A 27920-nucleotide genomic window follows, 5' to 3' on the forward strand; every position below is an offset into this window, starting at 1 on the left:
AGGACTGAAAAATTTAATTTTGCTTCTAGTTTACAGTCTCCTTGTGATCACTTACCTTTCCTTCCTTGACTACTCTGTCTTAATTTCTCAGGATACACTGTAAACTAATATGCAAAATAAGCTAAATGACTACCTCAATTCCACTTCTTTTCACCCTGCCTCCTGTAAGGATTCCATTCCATTCTCCTAGTTTCTTTATCTTCTCTGCATCCATTCTGACAAAGCAAACTCCTACCACAGTGTTTCCAACATGTGTTCATTATTCACCAACAAAGGATGAACCCATCCCACTTGCCACCACTGAGGCTGAGGAGGTCCTAAATCCTGTCCCATTTTCTGTATTCAGCTCTCATCTTTGGATCTCACCTTCCCTTACTTTGGAGAACTAATTAGGATTCTCCCCATCCTCACTATTCGCCTTACCAGTCTTCACATTCAATCTATTATCCTCTTCCTTTTTGAGCTGGAAAAGGCACAGCAGATCATGCAGCATCTGAGGAGCAGGAGAGTCGATGTTTTGGGCATAGCCCTTCATCAGGTCTTAATGAAGGGTTATGCTTGAAATGTCGACTCCCTTACTCCTCAGATGCTGCCTGACCTGCTGTACCTTTCCCAGCTCCACACTTAATTGACTCTGACTCTCCAGCATCTGCAGTCATCACTATTTCCTCCTCCTTTTCCACTACCTTTAGCATGAGGCCACCACCAAACACATTTGCCTCTCCCAACAGCACTCCAATGGGATTTCTCCCTCTGTTAAACTGCGATCAATCCTTAATCAGCTTGTTCTCCTACTCTGGACTCCTATCCACGCAGGTGCAGGAGGTATAACATGTAGCCTTTTACTTTGTCCCTTCTCACAAATATCTTTCATTGAATCATTGAGCTAGTGGGGGCTTCTTTGAACTTTGTATTTGTATTGTTGCTTATAATACAATTTCTTCTGCTTTGGGGAGACTAAACTCAAAATGGGTAACCCTTTACAGAACACCTCAGCTCAGTCTGCAAGCATGGCTCAAGCTCTGGTCATTCACTATTTCAATTCATCACTTTGTTTTGATGTTCACATTTCTGTCGTTGGCCTGCACCAATGTTCCAACGAAGCTCAACAACTCATTGAACAGCATCTCATTTTCCAATTAAGCACTTAGACTCTGTGCTCAACATTAAATTCAACAATTTCAGAACATGAACTCTGGACTGAATTTTCCGCTCCCTTGAATGGTAAGGGCAACGGTGAGAAATGTGGGAAAATATGTCAACAATGAAAAGAAATCAGACTTTCAAAGTCAAAAATTATGATTTTTTTCCATAAGGTTTAAACTGAGATCAGAATATTATTAATGAACAGCGACTATTTTATTTCCATGCATTTGCATCTCATTGTGAGCCCAACTTATCGCATTTCTATGCAGCCTTCAATTCTACTCTCTTTCCCCATGTCACCATATTCAGTCGAGGCCCTACCCTGATTCCAATCCAGAGGTTAGCCATGGTCAGTAAGGAATTGGATGTACGAGAGTTTGGGGACTCATGTCTTTGCAGTCCGGAGACAGGGCCATGTTCAGTCCTACAGGTCAAGTGCAATCAGTCCACGGATAACAGGTAAAAAAGAAAACTAAAAGAACTGTGGATGTTGGAAATCAGAAACAAAAACAGAAATTGCTGGAAAATCTCAGCACATCTGGCAGCAGCTGTGGGGAGAAATCAGAGTGAACATTTCGGGTCCAGTTCTAGAGAAGGTCAGTAAACCTGAAACGTTGACTCTGATTTCTCTCCAGGAATTACAGGTAGATAAGCAGCAAGTTGTGGAGACATCAGTCCAGTGGTTTGGCTATGCTCAGTCAGGAAAGTACTGCCAAAAATACACTATATCTGAACCAGATCCATTTTCTAGCATTAGGCCATTAGGCCAGCATCAGCCCGGACTTTGGGCATTAATAGTCAGGGTCAGTCTTTGAAATCCAAGAGAAAGTGAGAAACTCATACCTCGGTATTGTGTTCATTGCTCTGAGTTGCTGGGTTATTATAGTAAAAGACAGTCAAGACAGAGGGGTTGGATCTCATAGACCATAGGAGGAAATGGGAAGCCCCAGCTGATGGAGGGTTTCATAAATGACAATCATTTCATCCTCTACATGAGAAGGGTGTATGACTAATAAGTGCATGGCAATTCACAAAACCAGTGGGTACGGTGATAAATTTTGCATGTTAGTAGAAACAGAGGGAAACTAAGAGATCACCGGAGAAACAGGGACAGCAACAGAAAAGGGAACACACTACATTTCCGGTGGAGTCTGCAAGTCGCTGGAAAGAATTTAAAGTTGATACTTTGCGATCTTCAATCCAAAGTTAATTGCGCAGCAGCAATACAAAAATCTTTGCCATTGCATTTTCTCTTTGGGAGTGTAATAAATCGGTTTGAACTGAACATCTTGCTAACGCAAATGCGTTAGTCGTGCTTCCACTGATTCAATAATGCCACACATCTGACATGAAATTATATTCCATTGGCATATCATTACCTGTCCTTGAACATTACAAATTATGACCCCAAGAATTCCTGATAATTTCATTGTTTGCTCGTCATGTCAGCTAAGCAAACCTAATTAGGCGCTACCTTAAACTTGTCACCTAGCCTTGACATTTATGAAGCACAGTTCAGAGCTAAAACTGGAAAATAACACTTCAGAGCCACCACATCGCCACACTAAACTGTAAGAATTCAAGAATATGGTCCATGAAGCTCAAAGGGGAGGGATATCATGATTGAATAGTGACAGAACTTCACTCCCCCAGTGCAGCAGAAACACTGCAACACACATCTCGACAAGATTGCATAACTCAGAGTTCCTTATCAAGGTATGACATTTGTCTCCTCCTGAAGCCTTTCTGGCACACTGCGTAAGCTCATAAACTGACGCTCCATTATAATTGACTTCATGATTCAGGAGTGTTGCTACTGAAGTAGTCTCCTCCTAGCCCCACAGATTACTGGGCTCACACTTCTGACATGGACATTGCTATATTGGTCGATGCGCAAAGATGGTTTGGAAAAGAGATAGCAATTACAACTTTGTCCAACAAAACAACTTTCTGATGTTGTTGCACAGCCTCCAGAGAAGATGCACCAAGGAAAATGAGGAGTTCCTTGATCTGCAGACATTACAGTCATTTTCTACAGTGTTCAGAAACATCACTCGGGAAGAGCTTAGAGATGCTCCAGCCATCATCACTGAATTGAGATATCTGCTGAAACAGGACTTGCACTCAGAAGGACTGTGGTGCTACACCATCCCAATAACAAACAAGGTTTTTCCAGTTCTGAGGAAAGGTCACCAGACCCAAAATGTTATCTCTGATTTCTCTTCACAGGCACCTCCAGGCCTGCTGAGCTTTTCCAGCAATTTCTGTTTTTGTTTCTGATTTACAACATCCACAGTTCTGGTTTTCATTTTATAAGGTGTTTTTTGTGAATCATTCATGGGATGTGGGCATTGCTGACTAAGCTAGCATTAATTATCCACCCCAAATTAGCCTGCAGAGGATGATGCTGATCTGCCTTCTTGTACTACTGCAATCTTTTGGGGACAGAGTTCCAGAATGTTAACTCAAAAACAGTGATAAAAGAGCAATACAGTTCCAATTCAGGATAGAGTGTGGCTTGGAGGGGAACTTGCAGGTAGTGATGTGCCATGCATCTGGTGCCCTTCTCTTTCTAGGAGGTAGACATTGCTGATTTGTCAGGTGCTACTGAAGAAGCCTTGGTGAGTTACTGCAGTATATATGTAGACAGTATATGTTGTTGCCACTGTGTTTTAGTGCTAATGACAGTGATTATTAAAGGTGCTAGATGGGATGCCAATCAAGCAAGTCGCTTTATCCTATCAAGCTTGTATGTTGGCACTGCACCAACCATCCAGACAAGTGATCTCATTCCTGACTTGTGCCTTGGAGTTGGTGGAAAGGCATTAAGGAGACAGAGGGGAGCTGCAGGATTCCTAGCCTCTGAATTGCTTTTATAGCCACAGAATGTATATGGCTGGTTCAGTTCAGTTTTCTGGTCAATTGTATCTCCCAGGAGAGGTGATGGCCTAGTAGTATCATCACTAGACTTTTAATCTAGAGACCCAGGTAATGTTCCACATCAGACAGTGGAAATCTAGAATGTGGAGTCTAATCATGACCATGAAGCCATTGTCAATTGTCAGAAACCCTTCTGCTTCACTAATGCCCTTTAGGGAAGGAAACTGTCATCTTTACCTGGTCTGGCCTAAATGTGACTCCAGATCAATAGCATCATGACTCTTAACTGCTCTCTGGATGATTAGAGATGGACAATTAATGCTGCCCCAGCCAGCGATGTCTACCTCCTGTGAATGAAAAAATTTTAAAAAAACAATGTTGATGGAATGGGATGCAGTGATGATAATGCAATTAAATGTCAAAGGCTAATAGTTAGATTCTCTCTCTGGAAATGGTGGTTGCCTGGCATTTGTGTGGCATGTATTTCACTTGCCACTAATCAACACATAATTCATCACTCCAGACCCACAGCAAAGTAGTTAGCTCTTTAATGCCTTTTGAAATGGCCTACTGAGATACTCTGTTATATCACATTGCTACTACCAAAGAGAAAAAAGGTAACAGGCGCATTAACTTTTTGTGGCTTATTTCAAGAAGCATCTGGGGGCCTGTGTAGCATGTCTCAATCTTTGAGCCACAGATGCACCTAAAGTGCCAAGGGTGCATTTTTTTTCCAGATCACAGCTGTTTAAATTATTACTCTATGCAAGGAAAGTCAAGCAGAATGAACAGTGTGGTTTGCAACCATTGCTAGCTTCCCTCAGGTATGGAATACTATAGACTGTGGCCACATTGCTTTGAGAGCATCTTGGCATCAATCTGCAGAGTTCATCAACCGAAAGATTCCACTTCTTTGGGTCAACAATGACAGATTTTGAAAATCTTCACTAAATATTCTGGGAGCTGCCATGATGGGTCTATACTAAAGCCCTCAGGTTCCCGTCTCCTCGAACTGTACAGGTAGTGGGAGACAATGACCCCTCTTTCCAAATATGGCTGATGATATCTTCACAGTATCCTTGTTGATGTTGCTTATCTGAAATGATCAATACTTGGTGATTCCTTTCATCCTTGGAATGTCTGAAGAAGATCCTCTTATCTCAAATGATTGCAACTTCACCAGGTCCAACAAGGACAAAGATACTGGGACAGATACTTTAAACATACAAATACAGAAACATTTACAAAAGTGCAAGAACTTTGCCATGATGTGTCACATGTGCCAGCAATGTGCCCTCAGTAAGTCTTTTTCTTCCTTATCCTCCCATTTCGTCTAAGTCAGTCTTGACATCCACAACTGGGGTGGAGGGGGCCTGTTCTATAGTTGGCCTGGAGGGCTTGGAGTCTCCAAGTTCTTCCTAGGTAGAATGAGGAATGAGGTCAAGTTCCCTCAGTCCCCTCTTACCTTGCCTCTGATGCTGAACACCTATAGCTACACTGATGAAGTGCAAATCTATGTGCAGTTACTGACAGCACTGGTCTTGAGTCTCCATAGTGGATGCCAACCTGTTTATGGAGACAGCCAGACACATGCACAGGACACCAACACTGTATGCAGATGTGGGAGACTTGTCCATCCTTTAATCCAGATTACTGACTGTCTCTGACATATGTGCCTGCTGTTCTTGTGTCAGGTTGTACATTTTCATGAAATCATTTAAGGTCAAGACCGTGGGATCGTCTTCTGCATGGGACTGAACATGTGCCTGCTCTTCGGTCCTCTTAGTGTCAGAGACTGGCTGTGTTGCTTCCTCAACTGGCTGCTGCTCAGCAAATTATACTCCTGAATCTAATCTGGACAGAGAACTTGCCAAGATGAAAGTCTCTGAGTTTTTGGAAGGTTGCAGATAAAAGCCCTGTCAGTATTTCCTCAGAAGCTTGAGTGCATCCTCCTCACAGGAGGAGGTGGAGCTGAGAGTTTCTAGCACTGGCCTTTGTGGGATGGTGTTTCACTGAGTGTCGCTAGTGGCTGCATCAGTAAAGAGAGGGAGCTAGCTGTTTGAGATGAAAGCTTGTGCAGGTTAACAATGAGTTAGCGTGGGCGGTAACAGGAGCACAGTGCAGCAAGGCACAGCATAATGATGTTCACTGGGTTGTTTGCCTGTGAGTGGTTACACTCTTTATATTCTCTCAGTCCAGCTGTGAGACATTTCCTTCTTCAATTAGCCAAAAGGAGGAATTGAGCATAACGAAAACGGGTGAGAGAGGTGATAGCTGAGCAGCAGAGGTGTTGAGATGTCCCCAGTCAGTGAGTAGGAAGCACACAGGACAGGACAGTTGAGCAGTTTGTGAGGATAAGGTGGGTGAAAGCTGTCAAGTCGACATAATGCATGCAGTAGTGACAGCTGTAGTCTATGAGCTTTGTTGGTGAGAGGATTGTGCAGTGACAGAGTTAGAGTGAGTGATGAACTTGTGAATGTGAGGTAGGAGAGAGGAAATGATGACACTTACCTTTGCAGACTGCAGAAGATCAATAATCTTCTTCCTGTATTGCTATGTGTTGCAATCCAACCAAGGCACTGCACTAACCTGAGCATGCTCCATGCTGACTGAGTCGAGTGGCAGGGTCTCCATTGCCAGTCAGCAGGTAAATACACTGCCCTCCTTTTCAACATCTCATTCATCAGTACCTCCAAGTTCCTGTGGGTGAACTGAGGAGATAACTTGCTTGTCTGAGCCATTTCCATGGGGATAACTGTGCAAGTCCACCACGCAAAAGGCAATTCCAGACTTGTAGCATCTGCAGAGCTGAGCAGCTGGTTTTAAATATGGTGCCAGCAGCATGAATATGGCAAATGCTTGTCAATGGCAAGCACTTCCCTTTCTCCTGCCATGCAATTCCACAGGATGGGAACTATAGAGGCTAGCTGGATACTTAATGAGATGAAGAGCAGAAGATTGTACAAGAAAATGCATTGTAATCCATGGGCATGAATCGCACATGAAATATCACTGCCAAAAAAAAGTAAAAAAATTCAGCCGCCCCTTCTTCATTTTGCTTTTGTTTTATATAGTGAATCTTAACTTTCATATTTTTTGCTTTCTGACAGAGTTATTTTCTATTTTGATATTCACACTATGACTAAGGCTTTGCCTCTTTAATATAATCATCACTTTCCTCCCTTTACCTTTTGTTCCAAGACATCTTTGTCATCTAACTTCTCCCAACCTCAATTCTATCACAGCTTTTCCCTTTTATTATTGAAACTGTGTCTTGGACAACACAGAAAGAAAGAAAGTCATGTTTTGGAGATGCTGGTGTTGGACAGGGGTGTATTAAGTTAAAAATCACACAACACCAGGTTATAGTCCAACAGGTTTAATTGGAAGCACACTAGCTTTCGGAGCGAAGCTCCTTCATCACCTCCTCCACTATCACCTGATGAAGGAGCTTCGCTCCGAAAGCTAGTGTGCTTCCAATTTAACCTGTTGGACTATAACCTGGTGTCGAAAGAAAGAAATGCAGCAGCCAGAGCAAAGGATCAGCAAACACAGAGTTTTGACAATTTGTAACAACTCAAAAGTGGAAAACCAAGAATAGCACTTGATCCAGCAATTCCAATAGCTGAAATATTGCTGCAAATATTAAAACAATGCAATGATAACTTAGATGTTCTAAAAATCATGTAAAATAACTATTTCTGCCTCTCTGTTCCACATGAGAACTTAAAATGAAGGTCCAAAGCTAATACTTGCAAGTGACAACAACTGGCAATATAAAGACAAAATATGATGTTGTACAAAAACTCAAGTCATAGAGATGTACAGCATGGAAACAGACCTCAATCAATCCAATGCCATCATATTGTTTAAATCAAAACAACCTGTAACAGCAAGACACTTTGTTCTTACTGTCTTACTGTCAGCAGAAAACAAACCATTAGTGGTGAGAATAGCTTAAATGATGTGAGGAATATAACAAGTACTCTGACTTCCCCATGAAATCAGGAATCATAAATTGCTTTAATGACCACTTTCATTTCAATAAGCAATACACCATTAAAATATTTAAATGCATTCCATGGAATGCTGTAGGGCAGACAACATGGTGCAGCTATATATTTATTATTTTGTTCTGATTTTATTATTGCCAATACAAGTATTATATGTAAATCACTCTTTATTTGGAGTGCTATTCATATATGGGAAAGGTAGGAGGAGGGCTGGATGCCTTCAGTATGTTGGCTAGCTTGGATGACTGTGTATGATGCAGAGTGGTGCCATTAGCACAAGTTCAATTCCCACACTGGCTAAGCTTAGCATGAAAGACTCTCCTCTTCAACCTCACCTCTTGCCTGAGACATGGTGCCCCTCAGGTTAAACCACCCAGTCATAGAGATGTACAAAACGGAAACAGACCCTTCGGTCCAACTTGTCCATGCTGACCAGATATTCAGAACTAATCGAGTCCCATTTGGCCCATATCCCTTTAAGAGAAAGTGAGGTCTGCAGATGCTGGAGATCAGAGTCGAAAGAAAGGTGCTGGAAAAGCACAACAGGTCAGGCAGCATCCGAGGAGCAGGAGAATCGAAGGTTTGGGCAAGAGCCCTTCATCACCTCTTGCCCAAAACGTCGCTTTTCCTGCTCCTCAGATGCTCCCTGACCTGTTGTGCTTTTCCAGCACGACACCCTCGACCCATATCCCTGTAAACCCTTCTTATTTGTATACCCATCCAGATGCCTTTTAAATGTTGTAATTGTACCAGCCTCCACCGCTTCCTCTGGCAGTTCATTCCATACACGTACCACCCTCTGTGAGAAAACGTTGCCCCTTTAGTCCCTTTTAAATTTTTCCCCCGTTATTTCTCTCTAATGTAAGAGTAGGTCCATGGTGATTTAATCTTATAGTAGAAAGGGAGGTTTAGCAACAGCCAAACAATGCCCCTTTTTATGCCACTTTTTAAGTATTATGGACAGTTCTGGACACTACAATATAAAGGATATGTTGGCCATCGGATTAACAAGAATATTATCAAGGCATCATAGACTAATTTATGAGAAGGGACTGCTTAAACTAGACTTGTGTTCCCTAGAATATTAAATTTTAAGGGATGAGTTTATTGAAGTTTTAAGGATTTTAAAAGGAATAGAAGTAATGTACATTGAAAATTTAAAATCAGGAGAAATTTTTTCTACTATTGGTGGGTTCTAGCACAATGAGACCTAAGCTTAAAGTCAGAGATAGTCCATTCCGAAAAAAAATTAGGACAAATCTCTTCAGACAAACGATAGTATCATTATGAAACTCACTCTCGCACACACAAAAAATAGTTGGTTTATATTAACTCAACTAATAGTTTTAGGTCCGACATCAATATCTTTTTGCTAGCTAAAGGTAAAAATTTATATAAAATTGAGACAGGGGTATTGAGTATGCAGTTCTTATATTTCTAGTAATCACTATAAACAAATTGGCTACAGTGAAAATACAAACTATTAATAAATACTTATGTGGTAAGTTTTACATTTTTGCTTTCCCATATATTATATTTATTATTTGTGGCTGGACTTGAGCAATATTTGGAGAACTCCTGCTCTAAGAAGGTGGTAATAAGTCATCTCCTTGAAATGTTGCATTCCCTTCTGTTGTGATTGTCATAAAATCATGAAATTTAAAATACATTTTTCTTTGTGATAGTTGCACCCTGTTCCTGAATCTCAATCTGAAGATTAAGAGAGTAGTCTTTGAATTTCTCTTAAAATCAAAATCAGAAAAGCAACAATTTCAGCCTATACGTAAGGGAAGTTGAAAATTTTAACATTTCTGTATCCAAAAATTTAAAACATACCTGTGCTTAGATATTAGGAAAGTTCCAATCAATAAAACCGACGACAAAAATACAAGTGGTAAGATAACATTCTGCAATCCATCATTGTTGGTCTTTGCCACCTCTCCTAAAAGAAGAATAGAATTTGTAAAGTCAGTATACTACACAGAAATAAACATGAGTCTGCTGGCTTCTCAGGAACACTAAATGGCAGATTGTGGTTAAGTAAAAACATTTGGATTAGACTATCTACATTGTGGAAACAAGCCCTTTGGCCCAATAAATCCACTCCAACCCTTCAAAGAGTATCCCACCCTCCCTACCCTATATTTACCCCTGACTAATGCACCTAACACTATTGGCAACTTAGCATGGCCAATTAACCTAACCTGCACATCTTTGGATTGGGGAGGAAACCCACACAGACACAGGGATAATGTGCAAACTCCACAGACAATCGCCTGAGGTGGGAATCGAACCCAGGTCCCTGGCACTGTGAGACAGCAGTGCTAACCACTGAGCCACCTTAATTTGACGCAAAACTGTAGTATTAACCACTGTGCTATGGTTTCTGGCTCAATCTTTGACTTGTGCTGAGGTAGCTGATTACTGAGGGGGAATGGGAGTGCTTCCATCGACATCTACAGCTACAGGATAAAGACAGGTGAGGAAATCGTATCTGTATCATATGGAAATCGGCTCTTGTTCCTTCCCCTCTTTGTTGGATGTGTGTTTGGATGACAATGAGGTCAAGATCAAATTGTACTGTGGCATTTCTCTCAGTTTAAAAACCTGCTCACAATTACTGTCAATCTCACAAATGAAGGTTAGTTTATTAGGTGAGGTAAAAGAATGTTCCTGGGATCCGTGGCACTCAGCATATGTCAGTGGATTCAGGAAGAAAATGGTTGTGTGCTCTTTTTATAAACTACCCATAGCATGATTTGAATGCATTATGGTGACATACACTTTAATATGCATAAGGCGTTAAAAACAATCAGCAACACAGTACAAAAATGTACAATAGCAACTCATGAGTCATGAGGTGCATAGTATCATGGGATTCGTCACATAGAGGAATATAATACCATTGAATGAATCATATCACTATAGTTACAATGTTGCAATATATTGATGTACAATCTGGTCCAAATTTAGTATCTCTCGGCTTTTGCTAACTCTTGTTCCATCTAATTTAAATATTATATAAAATACACATGAGCACATCCAATGCTGGAACTTAATGCGTTTAGCAACATTTGTAGAGTGCTTAAGCTTTATACTTTCTTAGTTATGTTCCATGGCTTATATGAAAATTTTGAAAACCTGTCACATACTGCTAAAACTTTACTGTATGCTTTAAATGGAAAGCATGATGTAACCTGGATACATCTATGGTTAATTCTTCTATTCGGTAAAAGGTTGTTATTCAGGTGTCAATACTAAGTAATTCCAAAGTCAGACATTGGTACTTCTATTTAAAGTTATAGTGAAGTATTTTGGCATATCATAAGGACATCAGTGGCACTATATAAATGTATGTTCTTTCTTATATTGATGGTCAGGATGACTGAGATGATAAATGCGAAAATTGTCACTTTCTTTTGCAGCAGAGAGCTCCATTCCAACTCAAACTTGGCCTATCTCTTTTGATTTTAATCCCCTCCTCTTCTCCTTAAACATTTCGTATCTGATCTAAATTCACAGGCACTACCCCCCAAACCATACCGTTTCATTACAACCAAGGAAGAGAAGTAGGACACATTGCCCTTTGAGCCTGCTGTATCATTCAGTAAGGTCATGGTTGATCAACTTAACATTTTTACATATCCCCAATAAACGTTCATCTCTTTCAAATGCAAGAGTTGATTTAAAATATTAAATATAAAAAACATATATTCCCTTTTGAGAAGAGAATCACAAACCTTGGAGAATTTTTTTCCTCATCTCTGTCTTAAATAAGAAACCACTTATTTTAAAACCAAGACTCCTGATTCTAGATTCTTCCACAAGAGGAAACATCCTTTCCACATCCACTAATTGAGTCCATTCAGGGTCAGGAGAGGTGATGGCCTTGTGCTATTATCACTGGACCGCTAATCCAGAGACCAAATAATGTTCTGTGGAGCTGGGTTTGAATCCCCCCATAATAGTTGGTGGAATTTGAATTCAATGAAAATCTGTAATTAAGGGTCTATTGATGACGATGATACTGATGCTGATTGTTGGAGAAATCCATCTGGTTCACAAATGTCCTTTAGGGAAAGCAACTGCCACCCTTACCTGGTCTGATCTACATTTGATTCTAGACTCACAGCTATGTGGTTGACTCTTAACTGTCCTCAGGGCAATTATGGCAATAAATGTTGGCCTAGCCAATGACACCCTCATCCCATGAATGAATGAAAAAAAAACCCTAAGACTTGGCTTAATTTCAACATGTTGGTCATCCATTGAAACATAAGTACACAGGACTGCAGAATGTATTCAACAACCCAATGAATATTTATTATACAAAGAGAAAAAATATAACCTGAAGCAATCCAAGCTATGTAAATACATAACATGGTTCAAAAAATCTTAAACCTCACAGCAAAACAAAGTTTTCAATAACTCCACCATGTCAGCATATAATAACGTTGAATCCAGATAGATTACCCTCTGTTTCAACTCGAATGTCGAATTCAACTCATTCATCCAAATTCTTTCTTATCAACTATTAGCATGTTAAATGTAAAGTTGGCATAATTCTACTGAACCATACAGCTGTTCTCTCATTAAAGCAAGATGACTGGGGTGGTGGTTTCACATGAGAGTCACCATGTTTCAAGCAAGGGAGAAGTTGTGAAGGAGAGTCCTTTATGGTAACCTCAGCTGGTGTGGGAATTGAACCCTCTCTGTTGGCACCACTCTGCATCAGATGAAGTATTCTTATTTGAATATTCACGAAACTGAGAGACTCATAAATATTTACAGCACAGAAGGAAGCCATTCGGCCCACTGCATCAGTGCTGCTCAACAAAAATCTCACTAGACTGATGTTATTTCCCTACTGGAACCATATCTAAATACTTCTTAAATGTTAAGAGAGTTTCTGATTCAATCACCCTTTCAAATAATGACTTCCAGACTCCCACTGCCCTCTTGGCTTTAAAAAAAATTGTTCATGAGATTTGGATGCCACCAGCTGTGTTTCCCATTTGTTTCCCATCCCTAATTGCTTCTTGAATTGAGTAGGAAAGTTAGGCAATTAAGAGTCAACCACATTGCTGTGGGTCTGGAATCATGTATAAATCAGACCAGGTTATTATGACAGAATTTACCTTCCTAAAGGACCTTAGTAACCAGATGGGTTTTTACAAGAATCAACAATAGTTACATACAACCATTTGGCTAGCTCTTAATATCAGATTTTGAAAATTGAATTCAAATTTCATTATCTGATTTGGTAGGATTTGAACTCATGACCCCAGAGCATTAACATGGAGTTCTGAATTACTAGGAGTAAGTGAGAATTGATGAACAGCTTATGCTCGTTACTTTGACTCTCCTACTCCTCGATGCTGCCTGATCGGCTGTGCTTTACCAGCACCACACTTTTTGGTTCTGAATTACAAGCCCAATGACATTATCACTGCACATAATTTCCCAAAAGAAATTGTTCTTGACTTTGGTCTTTGCCTTCTACTTACCTTTTGTCTGTTCTACTAATGGAAAAAGTGCAGGCTCCACTTGTGAGCAATCTGAGGCTCCTTCAAAGGGCAATTATATTAATGAGGCACTACATTGTATAAGTGAAAGACATCTGTGACCACAAAATCCTTATGTGAAACATATGGGTGGCCAACAAGACAATAAAAACCCTGGCCACAAGCAATCTTGATCATGCCATTCATCATTACTAATTAACCTTAATCTCTGCAGTGGTGAAGTATTCACAAATGACCTATAAAGTGTCACATGTAATTCAGAAACACATTCCAAGGTCTCACAAGGTGCTGCAGCTGCTTTCCTCACAGTGAACTATAAGTTTTCACAACATTCTCTTCTATGCAATACTGTCTTTCTTGAGCGATGGGGGAGGTAGAAATGGAGAGAGAAATTGTCATTGTTTTTGCAATCTCCTGCTGTTTGTGTACGACATATCTGATTAAGGTCTACTATGTTCATGGTCTATGTAGAGTCCTCACACTGCCCACTTTTCAGAGGCCTCCATGTCCCGTGTTTGGAGGATGATGATTAACTATCATTTGTAAGTGCTGCGACTGTTGACTGATCAAATTACTAAGGAGCTGTATTGTTTCAGATATTCCCCATATTGGCTCATTGTAACAGTCACCAATGACACAGCACATGTTTTTGTCTCTGTAGCCACAGTCTTGATCTTCAATGACATGACCCCAGATTAGTAAAGCATAGTGCCACCATTAAATGAGGATGCCCTAGTACACCCTGGCTGAATTTTGCTATCTTCTGGAGCATTGCAGGTGCAGTGCACTAGAAGCATAGATCGCAGTGAGGATGACAAACTTCAATAATGGGGACAGGTTCCATTTGTTCAACATCCATCATATTTTTGATCATCGTGTTCATATTTTAGAATTTTGTACCAGACACCTTGGAAGCTGCCATGATACCTATGTTCTTCATTATTCTCTCATTCCTTCTTTTCTTTCCAAGGGCAGACCTTACATGGATAGTTGATGGAACAGAAGGACTTCCATCTCCAACCATGAGGGACAATTCTGCTAATCCAACTCCATATTGAGACACAATGCAATGTTTTCTACCACTTGAAGATCATACAATGCCTCCTCAAGATGAAGCTCCTATGCTTGCACAGGTTCTGAGGGCTTTGGTGCAGTATGCTTCAGTATGCACCAAATAGTTTTTGCATACTGTAGTCTGGACAACTGGAGAAAGCAAAGAGGGGAAGTGATGGACAATAAGTGGCTGCAAAAACAGCAGGGTTCTTCCATGGATGAATACGGGAACAGTGATCAGGAGAAAAATCACTGTTACCCTGAGAGTGCTGCAGCATCAGGTGCAAAACAAACCAAACAGGACTTAGACTCAGAGAGTCAAAGAGATGTACAGCATGGAAACAGACCCTTCAGTCCAACTCGTCCATACCGACCAGATATCCCAACCCAATCTAGTCCCACTTGCCAGCACCTGGCCCATATCCCTCCAAACCCTTCCTATTCATATACTTATCAGATGCCTTTTCAACGTTGCAATTGTACCAGCCTCCACCACTTCCACTGGCAGCTCATTCCATACACATACCACCCTCTGTGTGAAAAAGTTGCCCCTTACGTCTCTTTTATATCTTTCCCCTCTCACCCTAAACCTATGCCGTCTAGTTCTGGACTCTCACACCTCAGGGAAAAGATTTTGTCTGTTTATCCAATCCACGCCCCTCATGATTTTATAAACCTCTTTCAGGCCACTCCTCAGACTCCAACGCTCCAGGCGTCGGAGCCTACTCAGCCTCAGCCTCAGCCTATTCAGCCTCTCCCTATAGCTCAAATCCTCCAACCTTGGCAACATCTTTGTAAATCTTTTCTGAACCCTTTCAACGTTCACAACATCCCTCTGATAGGAAGGAGACCAGAATTGCATGCAATATTCCAAATGTGGCTGCAACTCCTGTACTCAATACTTTAACCAATAAAGGAAAGCATACCAAATGCCGCCTTCACTATCCTGTGACTCCAGTTTCAAGGAGCTAGGAACCTGCACTCCAAGGTGTGTTTATTTAGCAATACCCCAGGACCTTACTATTAAGTGTAGAAGTCCTGCTAAGATTTACTTTCCCAAAATGCAGCATGTCGCACTTATCTAAATTAAATTCCATCTGCCACTCCTCAGCCCATTGGCCCGTCTGATCAAGATCCCGTTGTACTCTGAGATAACCTTCTTTGCTGTCCACTACACCTCCAATTTTGGTGTCATCTGCAAACTTATTAACAATAGCTTTTATGCTCACACCCAAATCCTTTATATAAAATGACAAAAATTAGTGGACCCAGCACCAATCCTTGTAGCACTCCACTGGTCACAGGCCTCCAGGCTGAAAACTAACCTCCACCACCATCCTTTGTCTTCTATCTTCGAGCCAGTTCTGTATCCAAATGACTAATTCTCCTGTATTCCATGAGATCTAAGCTTGTTGACCAGTTTCCCACGGGGAACCTTGTGAAACGCCTTACTGAAGTCCATATAGATCACACCCATGATTCTGCCAGCATCAAGAAAAAAAACTCAATCAAGTTCTTGGGACATGACTTTCCACGCACAAAGCCATGTTGACTATCCCTAATCAGTCCTTGCCTTTCCAAATACACATACATCCTGTCCCTCAGGATTCCCTCCAACAACCTGCCCACCACCAATGTCAGGCTCACCGGTCTATAGTTCCCTGGCTTGTCCTTACCATCTTTCTTAAATAGTGGCACCACATCAGCCAACCTCCAGTCTTCCGGCACCTCACCTGTGGCTATCCATGATACAAATATCTCAGCAAGAGGCCTAGCAATCACTTCTCTAGCTTCCCACAGAGTTCAAGGGTACACCCGATAAGGTCCTGGGGATTTATCCACTTTTGTGCGTTTCAAGATATCCAGCACTTCCTCCTCTGTGTTATGGACATTTTTCAAGATGTCACCATCTATTTCCCTATGCTCTGTATCTTCCGTTTTCTTTTCCACGGTAAATACTGATGCAAAATACGCGTTTAGTATCTCCCCCATCTCCTGCGGCTCCACACAAAGACCGCATTGCTGATATTTGAGAGGCCCTACTCGCTCCCTAGTTACCCTTTTGTCTTTAATGTATGTATAAAAACCCTTTGGATTCTCCTTAACCTTATTTGCCAAAACGTGATTAATAACTGCTTCTAATGGATCTGAGTAGGGTGAAGTCATCATTCATTGACTGTAAATCTGTTGAAGCTGGCAAGGTATCCAAGCCCATTCGGCAAATGGAATTAATTGGTATGTGCTTTTATCACTTTTCTCTTTATTTAACACAAGATATCATCACAAAATTGAAAGGCTTCACATTACTTGATAAGCTCATGTCTTAATTTTTCCAATTATTTCCTCTTTGTTACAGTTTTTCTTCTCCCCACACCCCTAACTTTTAACTTCTTAAACCACCCTATTCTACCTGGAGAATGAAAGTGAAATGAAGGGAGAAGAGACGTGACCAAAGCCCTGGCAAGAGCAGAGTGAGTCGAGGGCCGGGTCCCGGAGCGGGGAGCAGCGCGGCCGTAGGCTGAGTCCAGGCGCAAGGAGCAGAGCGAGTCGCGGGTCGAGTCCCGGAGCAGGGAGCAGCGCGGGTCATAGGCGGAGTCCTGGCGCAAGGAGCAGAGCGAGTCGAGGGCCGGGTCCCAGAGCGGGAAGCAGCGTGGGGCGTAGGCTGAGTCCCAGAGCACGGAGCAGAGCAAGTCGAGGTCCGAAACCCGGAGCGGAGAGCAGAGCGAGTCCCGGGCTGAGCCCCGGAGCGGAGAGCAGAGCGAGTCCCGTGCTGAGCCCCGGAGCGGAGAGCAGAGCGAGTCCCGGGCTGAGCCCCGGAGCGGAGAGCAGAGCGAGTCCCGGGCTGAGCCCTGGAGCGGAGAGCAGCGTGGGTCGTAGACGGAGTCCTGGCGCAAGGAGCAGAGCGAGTCGAGGGCCGGGTCCCGGAGCGGGGAGCAGCGCGGGTCCTAGGCTGAGTCCCGGAGCGGGGAGCGAAGCGAGTCCCGGAGCGGGAAGCAGAGAGTGTCCAGAGAGGGGAACAGAGCGAGTCCCGGAGCGGGGAGCAGAGAGTATCCCGGAGCAGGGAGCAGAGAGTATCCCGGAGCGGGGAGCAGGGAGTGTCCCGGAGCGGGGAGCAGAGCGAGTCCAGGGCTGAGCCCCAGAGCGGGGAGCAGACCGAGCCCCGGAGCGGGGAGCAGACCGAGCCCCGGAGCGGGGAGCAGAGCGAGTCCAGGGCTGAGCCCCAGAGCGGGGAGCAGAGCGAGTCCCGGAGTGGGGAGCAGACCGAGCCCCGTAGCGGGGAGCAGAGCGAGTCCCGTAGCGGGGAGCAGAGCGAGTCCCGGAGCGGGGAGCAGACCGAGCCCCGTAGCGGGGAGCAGACCGAGCCCCGGAGCGGGGAGCAGAGCGAGTCCAGGGCTGAGCCCCGGAGCGGGGAGCAGACCGAGCCCCGGAGCGGGGAGCAGACCGAGCCCCGGAGCGGGGAGCAGACCGAGCCCCGGAGCGGGGAGCAGAGCGAGTCCAGGGCTGAGCCCCAGAGCGGGGAGCAGAGCGAGTCCCGGAGCGGGGAGCAGACCGAGCCCCGTAGCGGGGAGCAGAGCGAGTCCCGTAGCGGGGAGCAGAGCGAGTCCCGGAGCGGGGAGCAGAGCGAGTCCCGGAGCGGGGAGCAGACCGAGCCCCGTAGCGGGGAGCAGAGCGAGTCCAGGGCTGAGCCCCAGAGCGGGGAGCAGACCGAGTCCCGGAGCGGGGAGCAGACCGAGTCCCGGAGCGGGGAGCAGACCGAGCCCCGGAGCGGGGAGCAGAGTGAGATGTGGGCCAAGTCCCAGAGCGGGGAACAGAGAGTGTCCTGGAGCGGGGAGCAGAGCAAGTCCCGGAGCGGGGAGAACAGCAAGTCACAGGACAGAGCCTGGAGCAGCAGCAGAGCGAGTCCTAGACAGAGGCCAGTGCACAGTAGCAATGTGGCCTCTTGTTCTGAAACTCAGCAGGCACGGACTTGTGTTGGGAAAGGACTATAACTTCTTTATTGACACTTTTTATTCTCATTCTGGACTTTTGTTCTCTGTATTCCCATGCTAATCTATGTTTTTTACATTTCCATTCTGTGACAACACTTAAAGTATCTGTACCTAGGTACCCTGCATCCAAGAGGTGCTGAGAGGTGACATTACAAGATTTTCACTGCACTCATTCGAGTGCACGTGACAATAAAGGCTATTCTATTCTATTCTAGTCTGACCTGCATGGGCACTTCTGACCAGGCTTCTCGGGTTTGGTGTTATGGTGTCCTCTGGTTCTCCTCCTGTCCATCATCCCATCTATTGGGACCTCCAGGTCTCTGTCAGCAAAGCGGGTGCCATCTCCTGTGTAACACCTCACACATTGGCACTGTGAAAGAAAATTACTGCCTTGCAGCATTAGGACTGGTGCAGAACTGAGCTTCAAACATGGCATTGGCAGTGGGAATGCTGGAAGGTACTAGCAGAAAGATTGTGTATGAATGGAGGCATGGTGCATTCTTAATGAAGTGAGCACCATAAAATTGTGCAAGAAAACTCACTGGAACCCTCCATAAAACATCCCAAAATTGACAAAATGGCCAAATTTTGGGAAGATGCAGCATCTCTCAAAGGACAGAAGTGCCTCCATGCTTTGCATCGCTGCATCTAGTTTCATCATCAGAACTCGAGTTAGCCTATTTAAAAAAACATAAACAGTCAGAAGATTGAAACACACCACACACAGTCATAGAAAGTGCTGCATGTGTTTCAAGTCTTATGTTGTATAGAAGGCTGACATCTTTGCAGCCACAGCTGAGCTGCAGGATGCCTGCTGACCACTACCTTGCCTCAGATGACTTTGGAGTGCATTCTCTGTTGGGCCAGGGCTGAGCGGGTTCCAGTCTGCAAGGGCCTCCTGCACAGGAGCTGATGCTCCATTCTGGACAGTCTGACTTGATGGAGGCATTTGGAACCTTGCCAGCAGGAAGGGGCTGCAACAGTGCACCTCTTGCGTGTGCTGAGATGGCAATCACTGGTACTTGCCTGCCAATTTAATTGTGAACCCAGGCAGATATGTGTGAGGCAGTAGCACTGTATTGCCAGTCGTACTACATTCATAGCTGCAATGAAGTGACAGATGCTGACAGCTCACACTCGAGGCATCTGATGGAACTGCCTGGAACCCAATCTTGCGTGTAACAGCCCTCTACAGCTAACTGTCTTAGGAACATGAAGCATTGAGTTGCCAGTGATACATACCCTGGTGGTAGGCAGCAGATCATTCATTCTCATTCTGCACTGGAGTCATGTTCTCTTGAGCTGCCCATGGGTGCAGACTGACATAGACACTCTTGGGTGCAGCCCTTCACAGCCAACCATGGGTGCAGCCCTACACAGCCATCCGTTATCAGTCAGGGTTCTCTTTTGTTGCCATCCCTTGGGAAAAGCACTTCCTGTCTTTCCTGGGCAGCCTTCAGGAGACCCACTAGGAGGTGGTACTGGTTTTTTCCTGGTCTCCAGGAGTAGCTGGGGCAGAAATGGATGAGCAGGAGTTGAGTAATGCTCTTGGATTACTCAGACTGAAGGTCTATCTGGGTACCGTTTAACTATTGCACCTAAAAGTTGGACTCTGGGAAATCCTGGTGGAAAAGGCAGAATTTCCTGCCTGCCCATCTGCAAAATTTGTGTTTTACCAGCACGTGAAAGCACAATGAGTTGAAAAGAACATAATCACACACTAAGAAAGGTCAACTTCCCTGAGCAGAACTATCTCCAGCATTTATACTCAAGGATCTTTTTCAAGTCCACCTCCATAATTAAACACAAAAAAAAGCAAGATTTGTCCCATGATCATAATCTTAAATAATTAAAAATAATGCTGACTTATTGGTTGTGTTAAGAATCCAGATTGCTAAACACAAGCATTTAAACTTTCACCCAGCTTCCACTATACTTGCACAATAATTTGAGTTCTGCTGACATCAATCAAAAATTGAGTGCCTGAAGCCACAATATAACTAATACCATATTTAAGATTATATAAGGCTTGTTGCCTCCAATGCCACATGTTTATATCCAAGTAGTCCACTTAATTATTTTATTCACGTTTAATAATTGGCCTCTGCATAACGGATAAGCTAAAGAAATACCATCACGCAAAATGCAAATTGGACACTGTCGAGATGAAATCAAAATAAAAGGAACCAAGTTTCCAGCAAAAAGTCAGTGGAGCTGTTACGTTACATTCATGAAGTAGACCAATCAAGATCCTCTGAGTATGAGATAGTTTTGATTTAGGTACATCACATCTTTCATAACTCTGCTGTTAAAAATTTAGCATCGAAAATCCAATTTTTCACTTTGAGCTGCAATTTAAACATTTTAGCCCAAAATAAACAACTGCACAGGAATAAACCTACAGCCCATTAGTGTAAAAATGCAAACATGTAAAAGATAGAGGAGAGGCTGGGGGCAGAATGATTGAAATGTTCATCCCAAAATTTGCTCTTTCTTGCATTTTACCCATCCGTTTACTTTCCTGAGGAAAATCTTGCAGCTATGGAAGCCAGAAATGTCTCTGAGCCATAGGCCTGACTGAATGCTGGCAATTTTACCCACTGATTATAGTTTTCTGCACTCTATAACACCTTCACTTCAAACACAGTCCTTCTACTGTGTTGAAGAAGCCTGGGTCTATTCAGAAGTTGTTTGCTAAAATGTAGCAGCTGAGAGGCTGACAGACCGAAGTATGCCAAGGAGAAAGAATCTGGAATGAGACGTCCAAAACAGTGCACAACTCTCTTATGATGTATCTTGATATTGGAAAAAAATCAACTTTTGTAATTGAAGTGAAGGTTAGATTGGTTTAAGAGTTACGTTCCTGTGATAGTGTGGGTTTGAAGATTGCAATGTGACAGAGATGGAACAGATTAAAGGAAAGTAATAAGGAAAGTGAAAGTCAGACAACCATCCCATTCCCTACTTTATATTTTGCTGGCCCTACCAAATAACCAAATTAGTTAAAACCTGAAGTTTCTTAGCTGTTGAATTCCATTTGATACTTGACTAACAAAGAAATCACAAATATATTTTTATATCTGATATTTCTAAAGTACTGTTCATTTGAGTAATAATGTTCACACTGCCACTTTGCCCCCATCCTGCGGCAGGCAAGTATCTGCTATCAATTAAACATTCTGCATCGGAAAGCAGGAGCTTTTTTTTTAAATGGCATATTTACCATTCATTGTCAAATAAAAACTGCTTGGCTGTCCTTCCCCTTCAGAGAAAATTGGATATACTGTCAGTTGGTACTGTTGAGATGGAGAAAAATGGTCTGTAAGAGAACAATGGTAAACTTGAAGAAGGAATTTTTCAATGAAATACAGATATCACAACATTTAATTTGTATGACATATATACAATGAGATACTTCTCTTGAAGGTGATACCTTTAATAAAAAGCTACAATTTTTACATTTGCCAGTGATTTTGAAGTTTTTAAAGTATCTAAACATTGCTACTGAGGATGTTAAAAATCTCTCCATTTTGTGTTGCCTAGGATGATCTTTACGCTGTTTACTACCATTAATGAAAAATATTAAAAAGAGAAAGAAGCCTCCTAGCCAATAATGGGCATGGCGACAAGGAAAATCTCTGAATTTGGAATAAATTAATGACTGCATTATGGGGAGAATAGGAAATGTTTTCATAAATCTTGCACACTATCAGAACAAACACATGACACACTGAAGTATTCAAGGTAAAAACAATGACTGCAGATGCTGGAAACCAGATTCTGGATCAATGGTGCTGGAAGAGCACAGCAGTTCAGGCAGCATCCGAGGAGCTTCAGCAAAATCGACGTTTCGGGCAAAAGCCCTTCATCAGGAATAAAGGCAGAGAGCTTGAAGCATGGAGAGATAGAAAACTCCCACAGCCACTTCTAGCCCTCACATCATTGCCAATGCCACATGCTCAGTGACTTCCGCCACTCCTACTGCCGTGTCTGCCACCACTTCCGCCCCCACCAGCGCCACTCACCTGCATTATACAATAGACGCAGGAGTAGGCCTTTCAGCCCTTCGAGCCTGCACCGCCATTCAATATAATCATGGCTGATCATTCCTAATCAGTATCCTGTTCCTGCCTTATCTCCATAACCCTTGATTCCACTATCTTTGAGAGCTCTATCCAACTCTTTCTTAAATGAATCCAGAGAGTGGGCCTTCACTGCCCTCTGGGGCAGAGCATTCCACACAGCCACCACTCTCTGGGTGAAGAAGTTTCTCCTCATCTCTGTCCTAAATGGTCTACCCCGTATTTTTAAGCTATATTATTTAATTTTTTTTCTTTTTTTTTTGCCGAACCAGAGGACACAGCTTCTGCTGACATGCCCCCCACAGACCCCACTGTCACTATCCCCACCCCCCAGAACCCTGAGGGGAGCACTACCCCTGCTCATGCCTCCACCCCCATTCCCCCCACCATCACACCCACTCCAGGTACTGGCTCCGAACCCACTCCCAGCTCCCAGCCCTGCCGGGCTTTCACCATCCCCCCAGACCTCCCACTCACTGAGGACGAACAATCAGTCCTCAGCAAAGGACTCACCTTCATCCCCCTCCGTCCACGCATCAATGCATTTAATACACGCTGTGACATCAAACACTTCTTCCGTCGCCTCCGCCTCCGAGCTTACTTTCACATTCAGGACCCCCGCCCACCTTCCGAGGAACCCTTCGCCCACCTCCAACACACTGCACCCACCTGGACACCCCGCGCTGGCCTATTACCTGCCCTCGACCTCTTCATTTCCAACTGCTGCCGGGACATTAACCGACTCAACCTGTCTACCCCCCTCCCCCACTCCAACCTCTTCACCCTCACAACGCGCAGCCCTCCAATCCCTCTGCTCTAATCCCAACCTCACCATCAAGCCAGCGGATAAAGGGGGCGCAGTGGTAGTCTGGCGCACTGACCTCTACACCGCTGAAGCCAAATGCCAACTCGAGGACACCTCTTCCTACTGCCCACTCGACCATGACCCCACCCCCCATCATCAAACCATCATCTCCCAAGACCATACAGAACCTCATCACCTCAGGAGATCTCCCACCCACAGCTTCCAACCTCATAGTCCGGGAACCCCGCACTGCCCGGTTCTACCTCCTTCTCAAGATCCACAAGCCTGACCACCCTGGCCGACCCATTGTCTCAGCATGCTCCAGCCCCACTGAACTTATCTCTACCTACCTAGGTCCTATTCCCCCCTAGTCCAGGAACTCCCCACATATGTTCGAGACACCACCCACGCCCTCCACCTCCTCCAAGACTTCCGTTTCCCCGGCCCCCAACACCTCATCTTCACCATGGATATCCAATCCCTCTACACATCCATCCGCCATGACCAGGGCCTCCAAGCCCTCCGTTTTTTCCTCTCCAGACGTCCCCAACAGTACCCTTCCACCGACACTCTCAATCATTTGGCCGAACTGGTCCTCACCCTTAACAATTTCTCCTTTGAATCCTCCCACTTCCTCCAGACCAAAGGGGTAGCCATGGGCACACGTATGGGCCCCAGCTATGCCTGTCTCTTTGTTGGCTACGTAGAACAGTTGATCTTCCGTAATTACACCGGCACCACTCCCCACCTCTTCCTCCGCTACACTGATGACTGCATTGGCGCCACCTCGTGCTCCCGTGAGGAGGTTGAGCAATTCATCAACTTCACCAACACATTCCACTCTGACCTTAAATTTACCTGGACCATCTCTGACACCTCCCTCCCCTTCCTGGATCTCTCCATCTCCATTAGTGACGACCGACTTGACACTGACATTTTTTACAAACCCACCGACTCCCATAGCCACCTGGATTACACCTCTTCCCACCCTATCTCTTGCAAAAATACCATCCCGTATTCCCAATTCCTCCGCCTCCGCCGTATCTGCTCCCAGGAGGACCAGTTCCACCACAGAACACCACCAGATGGCCTCCTTCTTTGGCGACCGCAATTTCCCTTCCCACATGGTTAAACGCATGTCGTCCACATCCCGCACCTCCACCCTCAGACCCCACCCCTCCAACCGTAACAAGGACAGAACGCCCCTGGTGCTCACCTTCCACCCTACAAACCTCCGCATAAACCAAGTCATCCGCCGACATTTCCGCCACCTCCAAAAAGACCCCACCACCAGGGATATATTTCCCTCCTCACCCCTTTCCGCCTTCCGCAAAGACCGTTCCCTCCGTGACTACCTGGTCAGGTCCACACCCCCCTATGACCCACCCTCCCATCCTGGCACTTTCCCCTGCCACCGCAGGAACTGTAAAACCTGTGCCCACACCTCCTCCCTCACCTCTATCCAAGGCCCTAAAGGAGCCTTCCATATCCATCAAAATTTTATCTGCACATCCACTAATATCATTTATTGTATCCGTTGCTCCCGTTGCGGTCTCCTCTACATCGGGGAGACTGGGCACCTCCTAGCAGAGCGCTTTAGGGAACATCTCCGAGACATCCGCACCAATCAACCAAACTGCCCCGTGGCCCAACATTTCAACTCCCCCTCCAACTCTGCCGAGGATATGGAGGTGCTGGGCCTCCTCCACCGCCAGATGCATGGAGGAAGAACGTCTCATCTTCCGCCTCGGAACACTTCAACCCCAGGGCATCAATATGGACTTCAACAGCTTCCTCATTTCCCCTTCCCCCACCTCATCCTAGTTTCAAACCTCCAGCTCAACACTGTCCCCTTGTCTTGTCCGGACTTGTCCACCTGCCCAGCTCCTTTTCCACCTATCCACTCCACCCTCTCCTCCCTGACCTATCACCTTCATCTCCTCCCCCACTGACCTATTGTACTCTATGCTACTCTCTCCCCACCCCCACCCTCCTCTAGTTTATCTCTCCATGCTCCAGGCTCTCTGCCTTTATTCCTGATGAAGGGCTTTTGCTCGAAACGTCGATTTTGCTGAAGCTTCTCGGATGCTGCCTGAACTGCTGTGCTCTTCCAGCACCATTGATCCAGACACTGAAGTATTCAACAAGGTGTGGTGATGTTAAATCTCCGAGAAGAGGTCTTTACATTCTTAAAAATATGCTCAGAAAAGAAACTTTTCAGTGAAGGAAGGATGTGGAGGTGAGATGTGATGAATTATTTTAAAATGAAAATTAAAAAACTAGTCACAGAAACTAAATGATTCAAAACATGACTTGACAACTGTAAGCTCAAGTGCAAAATTAGAATATTGTTCTTCACGGAGAGTCATGGATATGTGAAATAAGCTCAAGGTTAAAGGATTTGGGGAGAAAAGCTGGATCAACATTAATTGGGGAATAGGACTGAAGGATAAACAGATAATTGTGGCTCCAAATGAGAGGTTACTCTATACAACAAGCTCGGGCAATAGATATTCACCCAAAGAAGCCTTGTGAATTAAAACTGTGTGATCTAAGAAAGAAGGTATGTACTTATATCAAATCTTCAGAATGACTTCTGTTATTCACAGCCAATTACCTTTCCTTGAAGCATAACAACTATGGCAAACCAGCTAACCAATATCTTCAATCCCCGCTAATACGTTATCCCCTATATCATAAGCTATTCTATTTGATTTGCTACCTGTCAAATATCTAACAATATCAGTAAACAAGGTCACTTGAAAGATAATTCATTTAGGAATCTTTTTGTAAATATTTACCATCTTAGTTTGCATTATCCCTTCTGTGGCTTTTGTCCCTTGTATGCTTAGTATTTAAATAGTTTCGGACTCTTTTACTGGCTTTGAATTCAGCTATTTACCATCTTGATGCTTTCTTGGACAATCATTTTGTGTTAATTTTTGTACTGATTAAAATGAGGACTATTATTGCTGAGTAATCACTGGCCATCACTAGTGAAAAGTATTGGAAAGTTGGTTCATTTTTATACCTTTGACAGAGGCAAAATCTGCCACTATACGATCTGCTCTCTTACTCTTCATCTACCTCTTGTCAAAAGTATAAGAAGAACATACTCTTCAACGTCTTTCAGTTCTGAAGAAGAGTCATGCCAGACTCAAAACTTTAACTATATTTCTAATGCTGCCAGACCTGCGGAGTTTCTCCAGCACTCTCTGTGTTTGTTTCAGATTTCCAGAATCCGCAGTATTTTGTTTAAGTAAGAGCAGGTCAAAGGCTGGGTGTTCTATGGTGACTGATTCATTTTCTCAATCCCCCATAGTCTTCTATCTATAAAACACAACTCATTAATATAATGGAATATTCTCCATTTGTATGCATGATGGCAATTTCAGTGACATGAAAGAAACCTAACACTATCTAGGTCAAAACAACCTACTAGATTGACACCTCAGCCAGTACCTTAAATGTTTACTTGCCTACACTGGTACAATGCCAAAATTTAGTCATAGAATCATGATAGTGTGGAGGCCAGCCATTTGGCCCATTGAGTCCACACCAACCCTCAGAAGAGCAACCTAACCAGACCCACTCCCTCGCATTTCCCATGGCTAACCTAAATATCCCTGGACACTCCGGGCAATTTAGCATGGCAAATCTGCCTAACATGCATTCTTTGGACTGTGGGAGGAAACCAGAGCATTCATGCAGACTTGGGGAGAACGCACAAACTCCACACAGTCAGTCGCCCAAAGATGGAATTGGACCCATATCTCTGGCACGATAAAACAGCAGTGCTAACCACAGAACCATCCCAAATTACTTGATTGCACTTCCCAAATTCATGACCTCTACCTTCTAGAAGGACAAAGATAGCCTGTGCATGACAGCATTACAACTTCCACGGTCTCCTCAAAGTAATATACAAATTGACTTGGAAACACAGTGCCATCACTGCTGGGTCAGGATGCAGGCACAGTTTCTCATCAGCAATTATGGATAGTCAGTAAATACCATCCACCATTAAATAAGAAAAAAAGCCTAGGTAATGCTACAGGTTAATACTTCTATCGGTTAGTCTCTATGTCTAAACAAAAACCATAGACAAATCCAGGGAGGAATTATGAGTGAAAGATTTTTCAATTTTGTGTAAAGATCAGGACCTATAGAACAGACTGGATTAGGACACCTTTGAATTTGTATAATGTTTGAAATGGTATTTGAACTTGCATGTCTTTTGTGCTCAGTCTAATTTTATCAAGACATAAATGTTAAATTGCTATAGGCAGTGTTATTGATATTGTATGAATAATGCTGTTGTTTCCATCCCATTCCACATTTCAAAATAGAGGTATGTTTTAATAAATGCTCCCTTTACTTGTTGGTTGAGTTTCATTTAACCAGACTTTGAAACTTTCTCTGTAACA

The 27920-nt window shown here is 43.8% G+C and overlaps 1 protein-coding gene across 2 annotated transcripts in view; it reads right to left on the reverse strand.

Annotated features, from left to right (window-relative positions):
* The window catches only part of lepr (leptin receptor), a 126581-nt gene that overhangs the window by 10180 nt on the left and 88481 nt on the right, over positions 1 to 27920 (reverse strand). For both annotated transcript variants that reach the window (XM_043699432.2, XM_043699431.2), the window contains exons 16-17: positions 21830 to 21925; positions 9876 to 9981 (exon numbers count right to left, since the gene is read on the reverse strand). In XM_043699432.2, coding sequence (XP_043555367.2) covers positions 9876 to 9981; positions 21830 to 21925 — 202 coding nt within the window. The remainder of the gene's footprint in view (positions 1 to 9875; positions 9982 to 21829; positions 21926 to 27920) is intronic.

This window comes from Chiloscyllium plagiosum, unplaced genomic scaffold (genome assembly GCF_037043375.1).
Source record: "Chiloscyllium plagiosum isolate Xiang-an unplaced genomic scaffold, Cpla_swu_hap1 HiC_scaffold_9, whole genome shotgun sequence".
Classification (NCBI taxonomy): Eukaryota; Metazoa; Chordata; class Chondrichthyes; order Orectolobiformes; family Hemiscylliidae; genus Chiloscyllium; species Chiloscyllium plagiosum.